This window comes from Citrus clementina, unplaced genomic scaffold, assembly GCF_000493195.1.
Source record: "Citrus clementina cultivar Clemenules unplaced genomic scaffold, Citrus_clementina_v1.0 scaffold_2, whole genome shotgun sequence".
NCBI classification, from domain to species: domain Eukaryota; kingdom Viridiplantae; phylum Streptophyta; class Magnoliopsida; order Sapindales; family Rutaceae; genus Citrus; species Citrus x clementina.
The window spans coordinates 24609413-24624238 of record NW_006262688.1 but is presented as its reverse complement, the minus strand read 5'-3'; the positions used below and the strand labels follow the sequence as shown (position 1 = coordinate 24624238).

At 35.9% G+C, this 14826-nt stretch overlaps 3 protein-coding genes across 5 annotated transcripts; 2 read left to right on the top strand and 1 right to left on the bottom strand.

Moving 5' to 3' along the window:
• The first annotated feature begins 1868 nt into the window (after positions 1 to 1868).
• On the top strand, positions 1869 to 4993 carry LOC18052232. Its single transcript, XM_024191258.1, has 4 exons — positions 1869 to 1901; positions 2248 to 2568; positions 2753 to 2941; positions 4563 to 4993. Exons 2-4 carry the CDS (start codon positions 2323 to 2325, stop codon positions 4641 to 4643), a joined length of 516 nt encoding a protein of 171 aa, XP_024047026.1. The 5' UTR covers positions 1869 to 1901; positions 2248 to 2322; the 3' UTR covers positions 4644 to 4993.
• A 763-nt stretch (positions 4994 to 5756) lies between these two features.
• LOC18052231 (long chain acyl-CoA synthetase 8) lies at positions 5757 to 10998 on the top strand. Of its 2 annotated transcripts, none has more exons than XM_024190234.1 (12): positions 5757 to 6023; positions 6623 to 7205; positions 7305 to 7385; positions 7503 to 7766; positions 8093 to 8224; positions 8296 to 8469; positions 8605 to 8834; positions 8942 to 9059; positions 9351 to 9482; positions 9609 to 9743; positions 9845 to 10051; positions 10222 to 10998. In XM_024190234.1, the coding sequence occupies exons 2-12, from the start codon at positions 6687 to 6689 to the stop codon at positions 10384 to 10386; spliced, it is 2157 nt and encodes a 718-aa protein (XP_024046002.1). In that variant the 5' UTR covers positions 5757 to 6023; positions 6623 to 6686; the 3' UTR covers positions 10387 to 10998. The 2 variants fall into 2 exon arrangements, with proteins under 2 accessions (XP_024046002.1, XP_006447829.1); XM_006447766.2 differs by having other exon boundaries at positions 5757 to 6034.
• An 86-nt stretch (positions 10999 to 11084) lies between these two features.
• Positions 11085 to 13672, bottom strand: LOC18052230. Of its 2 annotated transcripts, none has more exons than XM_006447765.2 (6): positions 13176 to 13672; positions 12934 to 13019; positions 12308 to 12476; positions 11913 to 12011; positions 11586 to 11668; positions 11085 to 11423 (listed from the first exon to the last, which is right to left on the bottom strand). In XM_006447765.2, the coding sequence occupies exons 1-6, from the start codon at positions 13563 to 13565 to the stop codon at positions 11291 to 11293; spliced, it is 960 nt and encodes a 319-aa protein (XP_006447828.1). In that variant the 5' UTR covers positions 13566 to 13672; the 3' UTR covers positions 11085 to 11290. The 2 variants fall into 2 exon arrangements, with proteins under 2 accessions (XP_006447828.1, XP_006447827.1); XM_006447764.2 differs by having other exon boundaries at positions 11088 to 11423; positions 12874 to 13019.
• Between the last annotated feature and the right edge of the window lie 1154 nt (positions 13673 to 14826).

Below are 14826 nucleotides of genomic sequence, written 5' to 3'. Positions count from 1 at the left end.
TATTAAAAAAACTGTGGGTTGGCGGATATTCAAACAAGTATCTGTTGGATATTTAGCTAATACCAAATCTACCCGCAACCTAGTGGGGTTTCAATTTATAATACCAAATCTGCCTACAACCCACAAAATTAGTCACAAGGACAGGTTTTGGCTAAGAATTTGGGTGGATTTATGGGTACTATTGCCATCCCTAGTCACTAGAGAGAATTATTAGTATTGTCTTAAAAAAAAAATCAAATAATTGATTAAATTAAATGCTAAATGAAGAGCGTTACCCATGCAAGATTTAGACACATGTGGTATGATGTACAAAATAAATGCTTGGTAAATCAAAATGTACACACACGTACTTTGAAATGCATGCTTAAAAGGATTTTTTTTAATTTTTGATTATGCTTAATAGGATTAAGCTTTAAAAATGTTTTTAAAAAGGATTAAAAAAAAGAGAATGTGGTGAAATGATGCCCTACTTTGGAAGTTCACAAGAAAACTCAAAACCAACACATCATTGTAGACTTCTAGTATGGGATTGACTTTTTAACCTATATGATTAGTTGAATAAATCTTCCGTTTGACTAACCTACTTTTCATAAATTGTTTAAAATTTAATCTTGCACGTCTTTGTAACTAATTGTACCATAATTATTATTACATGATACATACAAAAAAAAACATAGCATGATTAACATGTACTCCCGTAAATGGATATAAATCATTGACATAATTCATAAAAAAAAAATATTAAGTGGGTGCGATCCCATTTGGCGCATTTGATTCTAAAAGGAGCTAAGATAAAAAGTACTTTTAATAATATTAAATAAATTAACTTTAGAAAGTAATACAATTTGATATGTAATAATGCAATGTTCATATTGTCACGACCGTGGAGTCTAATTAGTGACCAAACATCCTCTATTTCGAATATTTTACTAGGTATGCTATAATTGTGTCTGCGCAAAAACAAAGTGTGTGTGTGTATATATATATATATATTTGGCAAAGCATTATTTTGATTATGTCCAATGAGTCGAACCATTATGTTTCAATGCCAAGATCAGGCGTTTCATTGCTGGTGTGAAACAATTTGTAAATTTAAAATTTGAGTTTGACCCACCGTATGACATTGTGTGAGAAATTATCATATTTAACTTGATAGGCTTTGACTTAATATTAATATCGTTTTAGTCTTTCAATCAATTTCTCATGGCAGCAATATGATTGACGTAATATTTATTTTTTGAATTGGAGTAGAAATATTATGGAGTGAGGATCTTAAATTTGAAAATGTAGAGTGTGGGTGAGAGTAGTGTGTTTGTTTAGATTAGAACGAATGTGTAGATTGTTAATTAAAATCTCAATTATGTGTTTTTATTTTATTTTGGATTGAAAATGAATTACTACAAATTACAATTTCACCCTCATGCAGAGGGTATGTAGCTTTTACAATAGAAAATGAATAAGAAAATATATTTGTATAATTTATTTTAATTATTTAAAACTAAAATTATCGATAATACATTCTTAATTTCGTCCGAAACTTTACCGTCGTAAAGTATTAATCTATTAATTTAAGTTTTTATGTCAAATAATTTCACTAACGCAGAGTTTTCTTTGTAACTTTTCTACAGATGCGTCCCAGTCAAACCAATTTCAAATCTATGCTCTTGTCAATCTCATGGATCCGTTCGATCAATCCACGCGTACACCCCCGATTTGTTTGAAACTAAATGAGCTGTTGGACAATGCGCTAGAATATGGGCCTTGGCCCAAATTCCTGGAAATTAAGCCCAAATCAAAACCCAACCCAGCCTTCTAGTCTACTTATCTGAAATAAATAAATAAATAAATAAGCGTAATAAAATGACTCGCTCTGGCTCTCTCTTATTGAAGCATTAAATCCGGTAAGCAACTGGTATTATGATTCAGAAATTCTCGATCTTCGGAGAATGATATTGAATTTTATTTTGATGTGATTCCATAATCCATATATAATTATAAATACAGATTTTATTTATTTCTTTTTGAAGAAAATCAAAGTTTGCCATCAGTGTTTGATGCTTAAACGTGTTTGTCAATATGCTCCAATGAAATTGGACTTCATAATGTTTCAAAAATATACAGCAATGGGCATTTGGGTAATTAGAATTTGGAACCGATTCCTATGACCTGCAGAATAGCTTTTAGTATTGTTCAATTACTAATTTCATCTCGAAATCTGAGTGTGAACTTACTTGCTGTGAAGTGCAGGCAGTTTTTTTTTTTTTTTTCAATTGTAAAAGCAAAAGCAAGAATCATAGTGTAGATTCTTGTTCTGTCTCCGTCATGTTTGGAGTTGGACAGAGATTGTTTTTAGTTCAAAGAAGATTGCATACGTTGTCCCGTGATGGCCCATCGGAGAGCTTGAAGAAAAGGGTTGCTGAGTTGGAAAAAACGAGGAAGAGGAAGAATGTGAAGAAGAATGATGTGTTTGTTGAGGTTCCGGAATCAAAATCGTTTCTTGACACGGCTTCTTTGCCAATGTTTCTCACTGTTGCTGCAATTGCACTCTTTGCTAAGCTTCTTATGATGGTAATCTGATGTCGTATTATAATCATTTCTTGTCCTGTCATTATATTAGATATTAGATAGTGTTGTACTTAAGATATTAGTTCATTTGTTGTTTCTTTTCTGTCCATTAAATGTCTTCTTTAGTGCGGTGCCACTTTTTTTTTATAGTTTACTGGGTGAACAATGTGATGAGCGTATTTTGCAGTATGATGACTCAAAATCCCAAGAAATGATTGAGCACAAAATAAAGAATGCTCCCCCTGGCCAAGGCACTATGAGGATGCTGACTCATGAGGAGTGGGAGGAATTTCAAGAAGTGAGGCCAAGGACTCCTTTTGAATCCAAGCTTGCTCGTCCAAATGCCAAATTAAGAACTGGAGAACCACTGCGCATGGTTAGACCCTCAATTCTCTTTAGTACTTAATTTTCATTTTTAAGTATATATGAATTTACTTTGTCCTGGCTGGCCAATACTACATGCCCTTATGACAGTCCTACTGTATTCATTGACTCCATATGTGAGTTTACTTTGTCCTGGTCCCACATTCAGTGATCCTTTCTATAGTGCATGGTCAGCAAATAGGAGCCTGACCACTTATTGAGTTACAGTAGATCTTTAGGAATTATAAAATTTTATATTTGCTCCAAGATGCTAATTGGAAGAATATAGAGGCTTCATCTTTCATTTGACGTCCCACCGTTCTCAAATTTCCTGGGATTGGTACTTGTTTCTGAAGAATATAGGATCTTATATTTGCTCCAAGATGCTAATTGGAAGAATATAGAGGCTTCAGCTTTCATTGGATGTCCGACTGTTCTCAAATTTCCTAGGATTGGTACTTGTTTCTGAATTATGCTTCTTGCTTTTAAATAAATTATCATCAGCTGATTATATAGCTTCTTAAGACTTTAGATTGTCAAATGCAGTTACAGTATTGGGATATTAATTGCTTTTGATGTCCTGCTCTTTAGGATACCATATGGTTCATACATAGTTTTGCTCAATGCATGCCTCAATCTTACATATGTTTCTTGTTCATGATCAATGCTTAATCTTCCTCCTTCTTCCTGACGATTATTTATGGACTAATTTGGATGCTATGACCCTTCAAATTGCTAGAAAAAAGGTTGTTTTTGTTGGGGGGGGGGGGGGGGGGGTTTGGTGGGGGTGTGGGACCCATACCGTGAATATTGGTTATATCTTCTGTTCTTGTTTCGCAATGCTATTTATATTCTAAAACCTCCTAGGTCTGTGAGAACACAGACACTGTCCAAAGTTTTGTTCTAATTGGGGTAACGTATTGGTTTTAAAATGTAGCACTCTTTGATACCGAAAGATTCAGTGCGGTTCTTACTCTGGACAATTGACTTACATATGCATGCATTTTTCATAGTGTTCGATCTTATGTTCCTAGCTCTTTCTTCATTTCGATCTGACATTGTGGACGAAGCATTCATTGAGTCATTCTTATATTGTATTAGCTTTGCTCTTATTGAGATTTTAGTTTTTGTCATTCTGATTTTATTTTATTTTATTTTATTTTCAAATTTTGTTTCTCATCCCTTTTTTTGGCGCTTGCAAACTTATATCTTTCCGGCTCCAGATTAAGAGCTGGAAGTTAGGTAGTCAATAAAAATATGTTGGAAATTGCAGAGCTAATCTTTCATCTTCATTTTCATGTGTTCTTGTTCTGAGCATTAGGATAGAAAGTGAAAAACAACTCATCTCAAAATCGTGAAATACTATATCTGGTCTTGTAGCTACCCGACTGCGGTGCATTTGATACAAAATTTTCATGCTGCGTAACTTAGTAATTAGGATCAGTTGATCTTTAAAAGTTAGTTGTCATTGAAAGATTGACTTTGTGTCTCATGATCCATGTACTTGATCTTATTCTTCTTATTCTTTGTTCTGCTTTCAAGAAGAAACAAAATGCTCTTTCTTCTGCAGATTGAAACTCAAAAGTCTTGCATGTGTAAGCTTGATGTTTATATAATACACCTTTTATCCGCAGGGGGATTTGAAGGATTGGACGATTGATGTGCTCACAGATGCACTGACACGGGCCGAAGAATGTGCTAGGCACAACTCTTAGTGTTTGATGTACAAAAATCAACCTGCAGCAATCATATATTATTATGCATCTTCTACCTCCGAAACACATAATCATCTAACTCTTATTGTCATATTGACTTGTTCCAAAAATTAGAATGAACAAATGTCTGTACCATCTTAAAAAATCAATGTATTGAATTGAAGCATGATATCAGGTAACTTCGTTTCATCTTCTATGCATTCTGTCTTCATGTGATGCAGTGCAGCCGTAGAATTTCCACATGTAAGAAAAGCTATAATTTACGTTACAAATTCTTGTACAATTTGCTTCACAATCGAAGCTGTTTCCTTCTAGAAGATAATTCTGCCATTTAATTCAATCTCGGCAAATTTATGAGCTCCTATCGTGATAAGCATTTTCTTCGATAAGAGCCTTCTAATAGTCGTACATACTTCGTGATGTGACATCAGAAACTCTCTCGGCCAAAAACGGCCGTGTTTTTGGTTTGATTTGATTTCACATTAATGAATTCAGACAGACCATTGAGCTGTGTGCCTCCCATTTACGTTGAAAACAAAAAACAAAACAGAACGTTCTTTCAACTTCGGGCGCATAAGAACCAACTAGGCCTTAGCCCAGTGGCTAGGACCTTGTACCCACAACTGTGAGCGCAACGGTTCGAGTCTCCGCAATATATGTAGGAGTTTATTTTTTTTCTTAATTATTAAGTGAAGGCAATCTTTTCTCTTTCGAAATGTGAGTAGAGTAGACACTCCTCGAATATTAGAGAAGATAAAATCTGGGCACGATAAAATTTGGGTAGTGCTATATAATAATTAATGTAAATTAGACACAAGTATTAGAGAAGATAAAATTTGGACAATGCTATATAATAATTAATATAAATTAGGCACGGTAATTATCTAATTATAAATATCAATTATAAATCTCATATAATATGAGTTGTAATTTGAGCATTAGTATCGTGTAATTTAAAAAAAAAAAAATTCGGGCGCATAAGAGAACCCTACGTGCCAGTCCACAAGACGTCCCGCATTGCGCCACGTGTCGTCTGGTCACCGCCCACGTGGCAGATGCTTTGTTAGGACGGCAGAGTAACTCACATTTCTCTACACGTAGCAGCCCCGTTACACTTTTCAGTGCCCGTATCCCAAAATTACCCACGGAACTGGAGAAGCTGACCTTTTCGAAGCTCATTTAACGGTGGCAAATTGTTGTCATTTCATCCATAAGCTCCTATTCCCATCAACTTTATTAAGTTTATAAAGATAGCAACGGTGTCTCACTCAAAGAGTGTTGTTTGTTCTCTGCTTTCATGGTGGCATCCTGGACTGCTTTTTGATTTCCTGTCTATGTATGACAGATAGAACATTTCAAGCTTTGGCTTCGGTTCAAAAGGAAAATTCGAGGTTTTTTTTTTTCTTTTGGTTAAAGTTTATATATTTTAATTAATTCTTTTCTTAGAATGATAGTGTTCTTGTAATCACTTAATACTACTGATATATAAATTATATATATATAAAAGGGTGTTGTTTGAGAGAATTGTTCGTTGTAGAGGCCAATTTTTTGTAGATTGTTGATAATATTTTCTGGGTGCTGGTTTCTAGTTGCATCATGGGCTTATGGCCATTTGATCATCTTGGAATTATGAAAAATACTGATTTTTTTGTTCGATGTTTGAGGGTGAAAATCTGATTATGTTGTGTACGCCAATCAAGTTATTTTTTGTGAATTTTATTGAAGGATGGTCTTTGATCATACAAAATTTTGATTTTTCTTCTATTTTTTGAAAAATATGTGTAAGCGAAGGTACATATAAGCAAGTTAAAGTCCAAATTTGCCTGGTATTTTGTTTATGAAGCTGTGAAACTTTTTGTTTCTTCTTTGTATGACTCTTAAAGTTGGTCTGTATGTCTCTCATTTGGTCTTCTTTGAGCTATATAATCATGTTTTCACCAATCCAAAATGGAATTATGTCGCTGATTTGATTTCTTCAGTTTTAGGTCATTATTTGGTTTCTTCTGAAGAGAGACCCCATAAAAAATTATAGAGACATTCACAATGGGGGATTTTGCTGGAAGCTCATTTGATTCAGAATTATTAACTGAGAAAGGCAGTGGAATATATGGGATTGTGGGTGCTGCTATTGTTGCTTTACTTATTCCTGTATTGTTATCCATGATGGTAGCAAGAAAGAAGAAGGTAAAACAAAGAGGAGTTCCAGTTGAAGTCGGTGGCGAGCCAGGTTATGCAATCCGCAATGCTCAGATACCTGAGTTGGTTGAAGTTCCTTGGAAAGGGGCCTCAACCATGGCCGCTCTGTTTGAACAGTCTTGTAAAAGCCATCCACAAGATCGATTTCTTGGGAAAAGAAAGCTACTTGGTAAGGACTTTGTAACGGCTAGTGATGGCAGGAAGTTTGAGAAGCTACACTTGGGGGATTATGAGTGGCAGACTTATGGGGAGGTATTTGATCGTGCTTGCAGCTTCGCATCTGGGCTTGTTAACTTCGGTCACAACGTGGACACCCGGGCTGCTATTTTAGCTGAAACTTGTGTGGAGTGGTTCATTGCCTTTCAGGTATGGCTAGCATATGTCAATTCCATAGATTTCTTGCTTCCTGTTGATAGAGTATTGAGTACATCAGCAATGCTAAAATCTGATACTTTCGGATTTCAGGGATGCTTTAGGCAAAGCATAACTGTTGTTACCATATATTCTTCTCTCGGTGAGGATGCTCTTATTCACTCACTTAATGAGGTGGGAAAATAACTTCTGATCTTTTTATGAATTAGCTAGGATTGCAGATCATTCTGCATGTGGTCCATAGTAACATGGATTCTGTATAATTCTCACTCATAGCTCTAATATTGACAGACACAAGTGACAACGTTGATCTGCGACTCTAAGCAGTTGAAAAAGTTGTCTGCAGTAAGCTCAAGTTTGAAAACTATCAAGAATGTCATTTACTTCGAAAATGATGGAAGTGAAAAGGATTCTGGAGGTATTAGCAATTGGACAGTTTCATCATTTTCTGAAGTTGAGAAACTCGGAAAAAGAAGTCCTGTTGATCCAAGCCTACCTTCCCAAAATGGCGTTGCCGTCATCATGTATACAAGTGGCAGTACAGGCCTGCCCAAGGTTTATACCATGTCTTTTATGTTCATTTTTTTTAATGCATTTGGAAGAAACTGGGCAAACCAAGAACAAGTAAACCTTAATGTATCTTGACATAAATATAGTAGTGAAACTATGAGTTATTTTCTCTACTGCAATTCGAATATTTGGTTTGTGTATTTGCATGCCAAATTCCTGATACTAGGATGAAGATAAATTAATTTGAAGATTATTATCGTTTATCTTGACTTTTGTGCTTTTCTGGTGACTATTGAGACTTGTGTTGCTACTCCCTCATTCGGCAAGTATCATTTATGCCTTACTAACATTGTGCTCTGTCAAACAATTAGGGTGTCATGATTACTCACGGAAACATTGTAGCCACTGCAGCAGCAATTAAGACTCTGATTCCAAATCCGGGACGGAGTGACGTGTACTTGGCATACTTACCACTAGCTCATGTTCTTGAACTAGCAGCTGAGGTATGTTCATAGTTGTATTTTTCTTCTTTATAAAACGAACAAGATTGTTTTAACCTTTTGTGGTTGTCCAGTCCATCATGTTGTCTGCAGGTTGTGCAATTGGCTACGGTTCTACGTTGACCATGACAGATACTTCTAGTAAAATAAAGAAAGGAACCAAGGGAGATGTTTCTGTGTTAAAACCAACTCTAATGGCAGCAGTTCCAGCTATTTTTGATCGTGTTCGAGAAGGAGTTGTGAAAAAGGTGTTAAGTCCCAACATATTTGATTGTCTTGGACATGAATATTGTTTTATGGCATCTGCTGTTGGTGCGTGTGTGTAGATTGAGGACATCGGTTAACTAATCTATTTTCTTCACTGATTACTACAACTCCTCCAGGTTGAAGAGAAGGGAGGGCTCACCAAGAATCTTTTCAATATTGGATACAAGCGTCGACTGGCAGCTGTAGAAGGAAGCTGGTTTGGTGCTTGGGGTTTGGAGAGAATGTTGTGGGATGCCATTGTCTTCAAAAGTGTACGTGCTGTACTTGGAGGTCGCATTCGGTTTATGATTTGTGGTGGAGCTCCTTTATCTGCGGATTCCCAGCGGTTTATTAACATTTGCATGGGGTAAAAACTCTCATCTTGAATCTGCTGATGTAATTAATGCCAGTCTTTCCTTTTTTTTTCTTTTTAACCCAGCATTCACAGTTTAAGTTGAATTTTTTTTTCATTAGGGCTCCAATAGGTCAAGCCTATGGCTTGACAGAAACTTGTGCCGGATCTACATTTTCTGAGTGGGATGACCCATCTGTGGGCCGTGTGGGCCCCCCTGTTCCTTGTTGCTACATTAAGGTGTGCCACATTTATACTCATCAGGGAAAGCTTAATTTGGCATTAATAATGCTGTCACAAATGCCTATGTAAAGAGAATTACTCAGATTGTATTATGTATTGAGCTCAGTCTGCATGATTCCCACTGACCACTATCCCACAAACAATCGCATTATAAGATTTAAGCATTAATAGTTGCTAAAATTTCCAAAGCTAATTCATAAAAGACATGTTATCTTATATTTTATTTGGAATTAATGATAATATAGCAAAGATGTAAAATTTCCCAGAATCGGCCCTTTGTTATTTCAGCTTGTTTCCTGGGATGAAGGAGGATATAAGACTTCTGACAAACCAATGCCTCGGGGAGAGATTGTCGTAGGTGGATTCAATGTGACAGCTGGTTACTTTAACAATCCAGGAAAAACTAGTGAGGTGTACAAGGTAAACTTTCACTGTGTATGGATGCTTTGCATTTGCCTCTATGTGAGTTGTGATAAGACATTGGAAACATGAAAATTGATCTATAGTGTGTAAATACTGACCATCAAGGCCTGTTACATGCTGCAGGTTGATGAAAGGGGTATGTGCTGGTTTTATACTGGTGACATTGGACAAGTTTACCCCGATGGATGTCTTGAAATTATTGATAGGAAGAAGGATATTGTCAAACTTCAACATGGAGAGTATATCTCCCTTGGAAAGGTGCCTTCATAACTCCATGTAGAATTTCTTCGTTTGAATGCCTTGTGACTCTGTTTGTTTGCATTCAATGCTCATTATCTGGTTTAATGGCGGGATTGCAGGTTGAGGCAGCACTCATTTCAAGCGACTATGTTGATAATATCATGATACATGCAGATCCCTTCCACAACTACTGTGTTGCCCTTGTTGTTCCATCACATAAGGCTTTGGAGAAATGGGCCCATGAAGCTAGCATCAAGTACGAAGATCTTTCAGAGTTGTGTAACAAAGCTGAGGCTGTCAATGAGGTTCAACAAGCTCTTTCCAAGGTCTGCCACTTTTGCTTACATCATCTACTTGAGCATGCATTTGATGATTTCATGTGCATAAAAAGCTGATCGATTTTTTGCCATATGCCGAAATGTAAAAGGCGAGTACACTAGTGGGTCGCACAGAATTTTTCCTGTCACGGAGATATAAAACCACTTTATGCCTGCAGGTAGCAAAAGCTGCAAAACTCGACAAGTTTGAGATTCCTGCAAAGATTAAGTTGATGCCAGAACCCTGGACACCCGAGGCTGGATTGGTTACTGCTGCTTTGAAGATAAAGAGGGAACAACTCAAGGCTAAGTTTAAGGATGATCTCCAAATGTTGTATCAGTAATAAATGGTGCATTTCTCTTTGTTGCCTAGTTATGGCACATATTTACAAGTTGCTACTTTTTAAGTTTGTGATCTTTTTTTCTGTAGAATGTGATTTTCTAACAAATTGGTGCCTATCTTTCTACTTGAAATTCAAGTTTGATGTTTGGGTGCTGAACGGTGCTCGCCTGAATTTCTAGCAACCAATTTGTCATATTCCAAGATTAACTGCCGTTGAGCAGTATAACTCGAGAGATTGAAACTTTCAGAGTAGTTGTGTTACTTGTAGTCCTGCACCTGGTATGAAAGCATACCAAGTGCAGGCTGGAAATGAACTGGTTGACCTTTTAACCTTTTTGACCGCTTAAAAGATCTGTGTAATAGTGCACTGGCTGGGTATGGAAAGTATAGACCTCTAGTTATATGGTGAAGAAAACTTCTTGGAAGGCTGGAGCCGGTCCCATGTTTAGTGGAAACTTGAATAAAACTTGAGGGATAGAAATTTTTAGAACCAAGAATCACTAGAATAAGTTAAAGTCCTGTAAAGTTTATTTGAAATTGATGCTGTCAATAACATGAACTGTATTTTTTTTCTTCCCCGAGAAGAAACTGAAATGAAGTATTAGTTCATTTTTTTTCCTGTTGCTTCTTGTCCTAAGCTGTAGGCATCCTGATCTTTTTCATACACACACACACACAGAGAAAACTACGAAGGTTCGGATAGAAACTAAGAATTGCGCAGGCTGCTCATTCTTGTTCAGGAGGAATTCAATTCCCGTAATTTCAGGGTTTTTTTTTGGTTTTATATATATATGAAGATCAGATATGAACTATCATTCTTCCATAATCTCCTCAGCATCAAAATGGAGTTTTTCAGCTGTGCCAGTTGTTTGTTGATATACAGAAGAGTATGAAAAACTTGTGATTTATTCTTGCTCCAATGATGTTTTGCTGACTGAAACTGGCATTTTGGATAGTGGTGGTCGTAGAAACAGATACAGAGAGGGACCCAAAAATGGCACCAATGTTATGGGAAGAAGCCAAGAACCTTTGTGATACCTACAAAGAGATCAAGTACCTGAATGTTATACCACAAATACTAATATTGAAGCAAAATGAAGAAGTGATACCTACAAAGAGATCAAGTGCCTGAATGTTATACCACAAACACTAATATTGAAGCAAAATGAAGTACACATGCCACATTTAGAGAAATCTTACCACTTCCGAGCAGTGATATCATTGTAAACCCAAAAAGGAGCAAATGTAGATAGCAGAGTAAAATCAATGCTTGTAACGTGAACCTGCAACATAGAGGTCCAAAAGCATGTGTAGGTTCGTGTTATGTTAAACCATAGACGAGTACAATCAAGAATATTGCAACTTGCAACTTAAAAGCAATATTACACGTCCACAGAAACATAATCAAAGGGAAGAGGGCATAAACTAGGGGTAAAGTGAACCACCTTTTGTAACCTAATTATATTAAACCAAAGAGCAAAAATGTGCAGAAATACACACGTGAAACAAAGATATAAAGACGCTTACAAGTTTGCTTTCCCTAAAGTACTGGAGAAACTCCTTCCAGACATCGCCGCCGGCAAAAATTGCATAAAGGATTAAGCCTAGTCCTGCTGCAAGTGATATCTGATATGTAATGGAGTCAGATTCTATTTTTCCAAATGAGACTACTTCCAAATGCATTGTATTTCTTAGTGATACCTATTGGAAATTCAACTCCCTGTGGATTTGTGAAATCAATTTTATTGTTACTTGTCATTAAGTGGCTAAAAATTTTAAGTCGTATTTATGTAGAGCTTGGCAAATTCATGCATAGGATCACACTCTTACTCAGATTCACGCACATGTCAATTTTAAGAGGTAATTGGATTTTTAAACAAGTTCATAGATCCTTCATTATGGGAGAAATGGTAAATTCTTACCCCAGCAGTTAATTTTGATTCCAGAAAATTCAGAGGCCATTTGTTGAGCTCAGTTTCTTCAACAGGAGGAGGTGGCGGCCTCCAAAGAACAAAATAGGGTAGAAGAACATATGCACCACCAAAAAATGAGAGTACAAGAAATGGCCAGACAGGAATACTGGATTTTGAGCTGCAAGGCACAAGAATGAATAAGTCAAACTAACTGAATTCAGTCTGTGTTTCAAGCTGTTGACACATATACCAGTCAATCCCCTACATTTTAATTGCTGCTTGCATGCAAGGAACAGAGGCTAATCCTCAAGCCATTCAACGAAGTTCAACAGTATCAATATATTATTTCTCATGATTCCGCTGGTCTATTTCGCATTCACACAAAATAAAAGCATAACGAACAAGCATAAGTAAATTCAACAGATTCTCGCTGAAGACTCAGCATTTTCCTTATGGAACAATGAGGCAAAAAGACACCGACACTTACACTGTCAACTGAACTGAGGATTTCACACAAACAAGTTACAGAGTTCACACAATAATATGAAGAACAAAGATGAAGAACTGGAAGGGACCTTCTACCGGTTGGAAGCAGTAACATGCTATACACTAAAGGCCACAAACCCATGATGTACCAGAGAGAGACAAGCACTTCATTCATTACAAAGCCATCATCTCCCCTCAAGTTCAGAAGCTTTTCCAGAAAATACACGTCCCTTGACTGCAAGTTCATGTCAAGTCAATTCCAACAGTCATGGCCCATATATTGGCTTAACCTCATCGAAGATACCAAACAAAATATACCCATTTAAAGAACTGCATAAACAAAATGAATCAAATATAAGCCATAAAAGATAAAACATAGGCCAATCAATACCGGGGTTTGATTAGGAGCAAGGTTGAAAACATAGTACATGAGTCCACCCCATAAGACAAAAAGCAAAATTGAGGTTGTCCAGTCCCTTCCCTTTTGAACATCTTCTTTGCTCCTCAACTCTGAAGACTCTTTGTCATCCAAATCTGGGTCTTCGGAGTTTTGAGAATCCAAGATGCTTTGACATTTTTGGAGAAGAAACCTTTTGCGAATTGGGAAAACGAAGGGTTTAAGGTTGTGGGGTTGAAGCACATCAGAGAACTTTAAGGTGGTTGTCCTGTTGAGAAACGTCAAGTTGGTGCTTTTAAGGTTTTGGATTTGAGTTTTGAGTTTTGGTCTTGTGCGTGGAACTGGTGTGAAGTTGCAAGAGATGAGGACTGTGTTCGCTGACATGCTTTGCTGAAAAGATGGGATCTTTTGCACCTGTCATGGTTCTTATTAGGCAACCACTCCGATATCTTCGAGGGAATTGCGTGGGATAAACCCCATTTCCCTCGAAATACCCGATATATACCTTAAACTACTAACATCTTTTAATTTTATCTATATATACTTAAAAAAATCATGAAGAGTACAAAAATAACCTCAATAAAACCGTAACAAAACTGATTCCTTAAATCATAAAGTCGAGTAAGATCAAAAGAAGTAAAAAAATAATATTTGATGTTTACTCTACTTGTCTAAAAAAATACTTCACTCATTCAACATATTTGCTCGACTTACTCAACTCTTATACTTCACTTTTTACTCGATTGAATGATTAATTTATCCAACTTCTTTAAAAAATAACATAATTATTACTTGACTTGTTCAAAATATTTACTCGACTTTTATTCATTTTATTTTTAAAATTATTAACGCTCGACTAAATTTATTTTCAAAATTATTAACATTCGACTCATTCAATAAACTTACTCAACTTCCTACTTGATTAGATACTCGACTTACTCATCTCCTTCACTTCTTACTCGACTAACTATTAAACTTACCAGACTTCGTACTCAACCTTTTTAAAAATTACATAACTCTTATTCGACTTATTCAAAAAATATACTTGATTTTTACTCAATTTATTTTAAAAATGACTCAACTTAATACTCAACTCGTTTAATATACTTACTTGACCAGATACTCGACTTACTCATCCCCTTCACTTCTTACTTGATTAAATTCTCGACTTACCCGACTTCATACTTGACTTCTTTTTGGACTAATTTTTCTATCACTCGTAACTTAATTTTAGTCTTAAATTCTTATATTTTATGCAATAGTGTGTGTGCACAAGAACAAAAATGAATAATGTACTATTAAAACTTATAAATCATTAGCAATTATACTTGTAATGAAATCAAATCAACCCTAAGCATACAAAAAGGTTGCATTTCAAACATAACTTATCCAACACTTGACAATGCACCTTTTGAACAATTTAGTTTTATCAAAAACCTTTGTATTGGAGGTAAGAAATGAAATAGTGAGAGAGAATGGAACCGTTAGAAAGGAAAAATGGCGAGAAGAGAAAACCACGAGAAAAGAAAGGAAAGAGAAAGAAACCATGAAAGGAAAAAATGATATAGATTCATGATTTTTTTAAGGGTATTTTTAACGTTTTCCACCTTCATGAGCCATATGTATGCAATAAGGTATAGATATA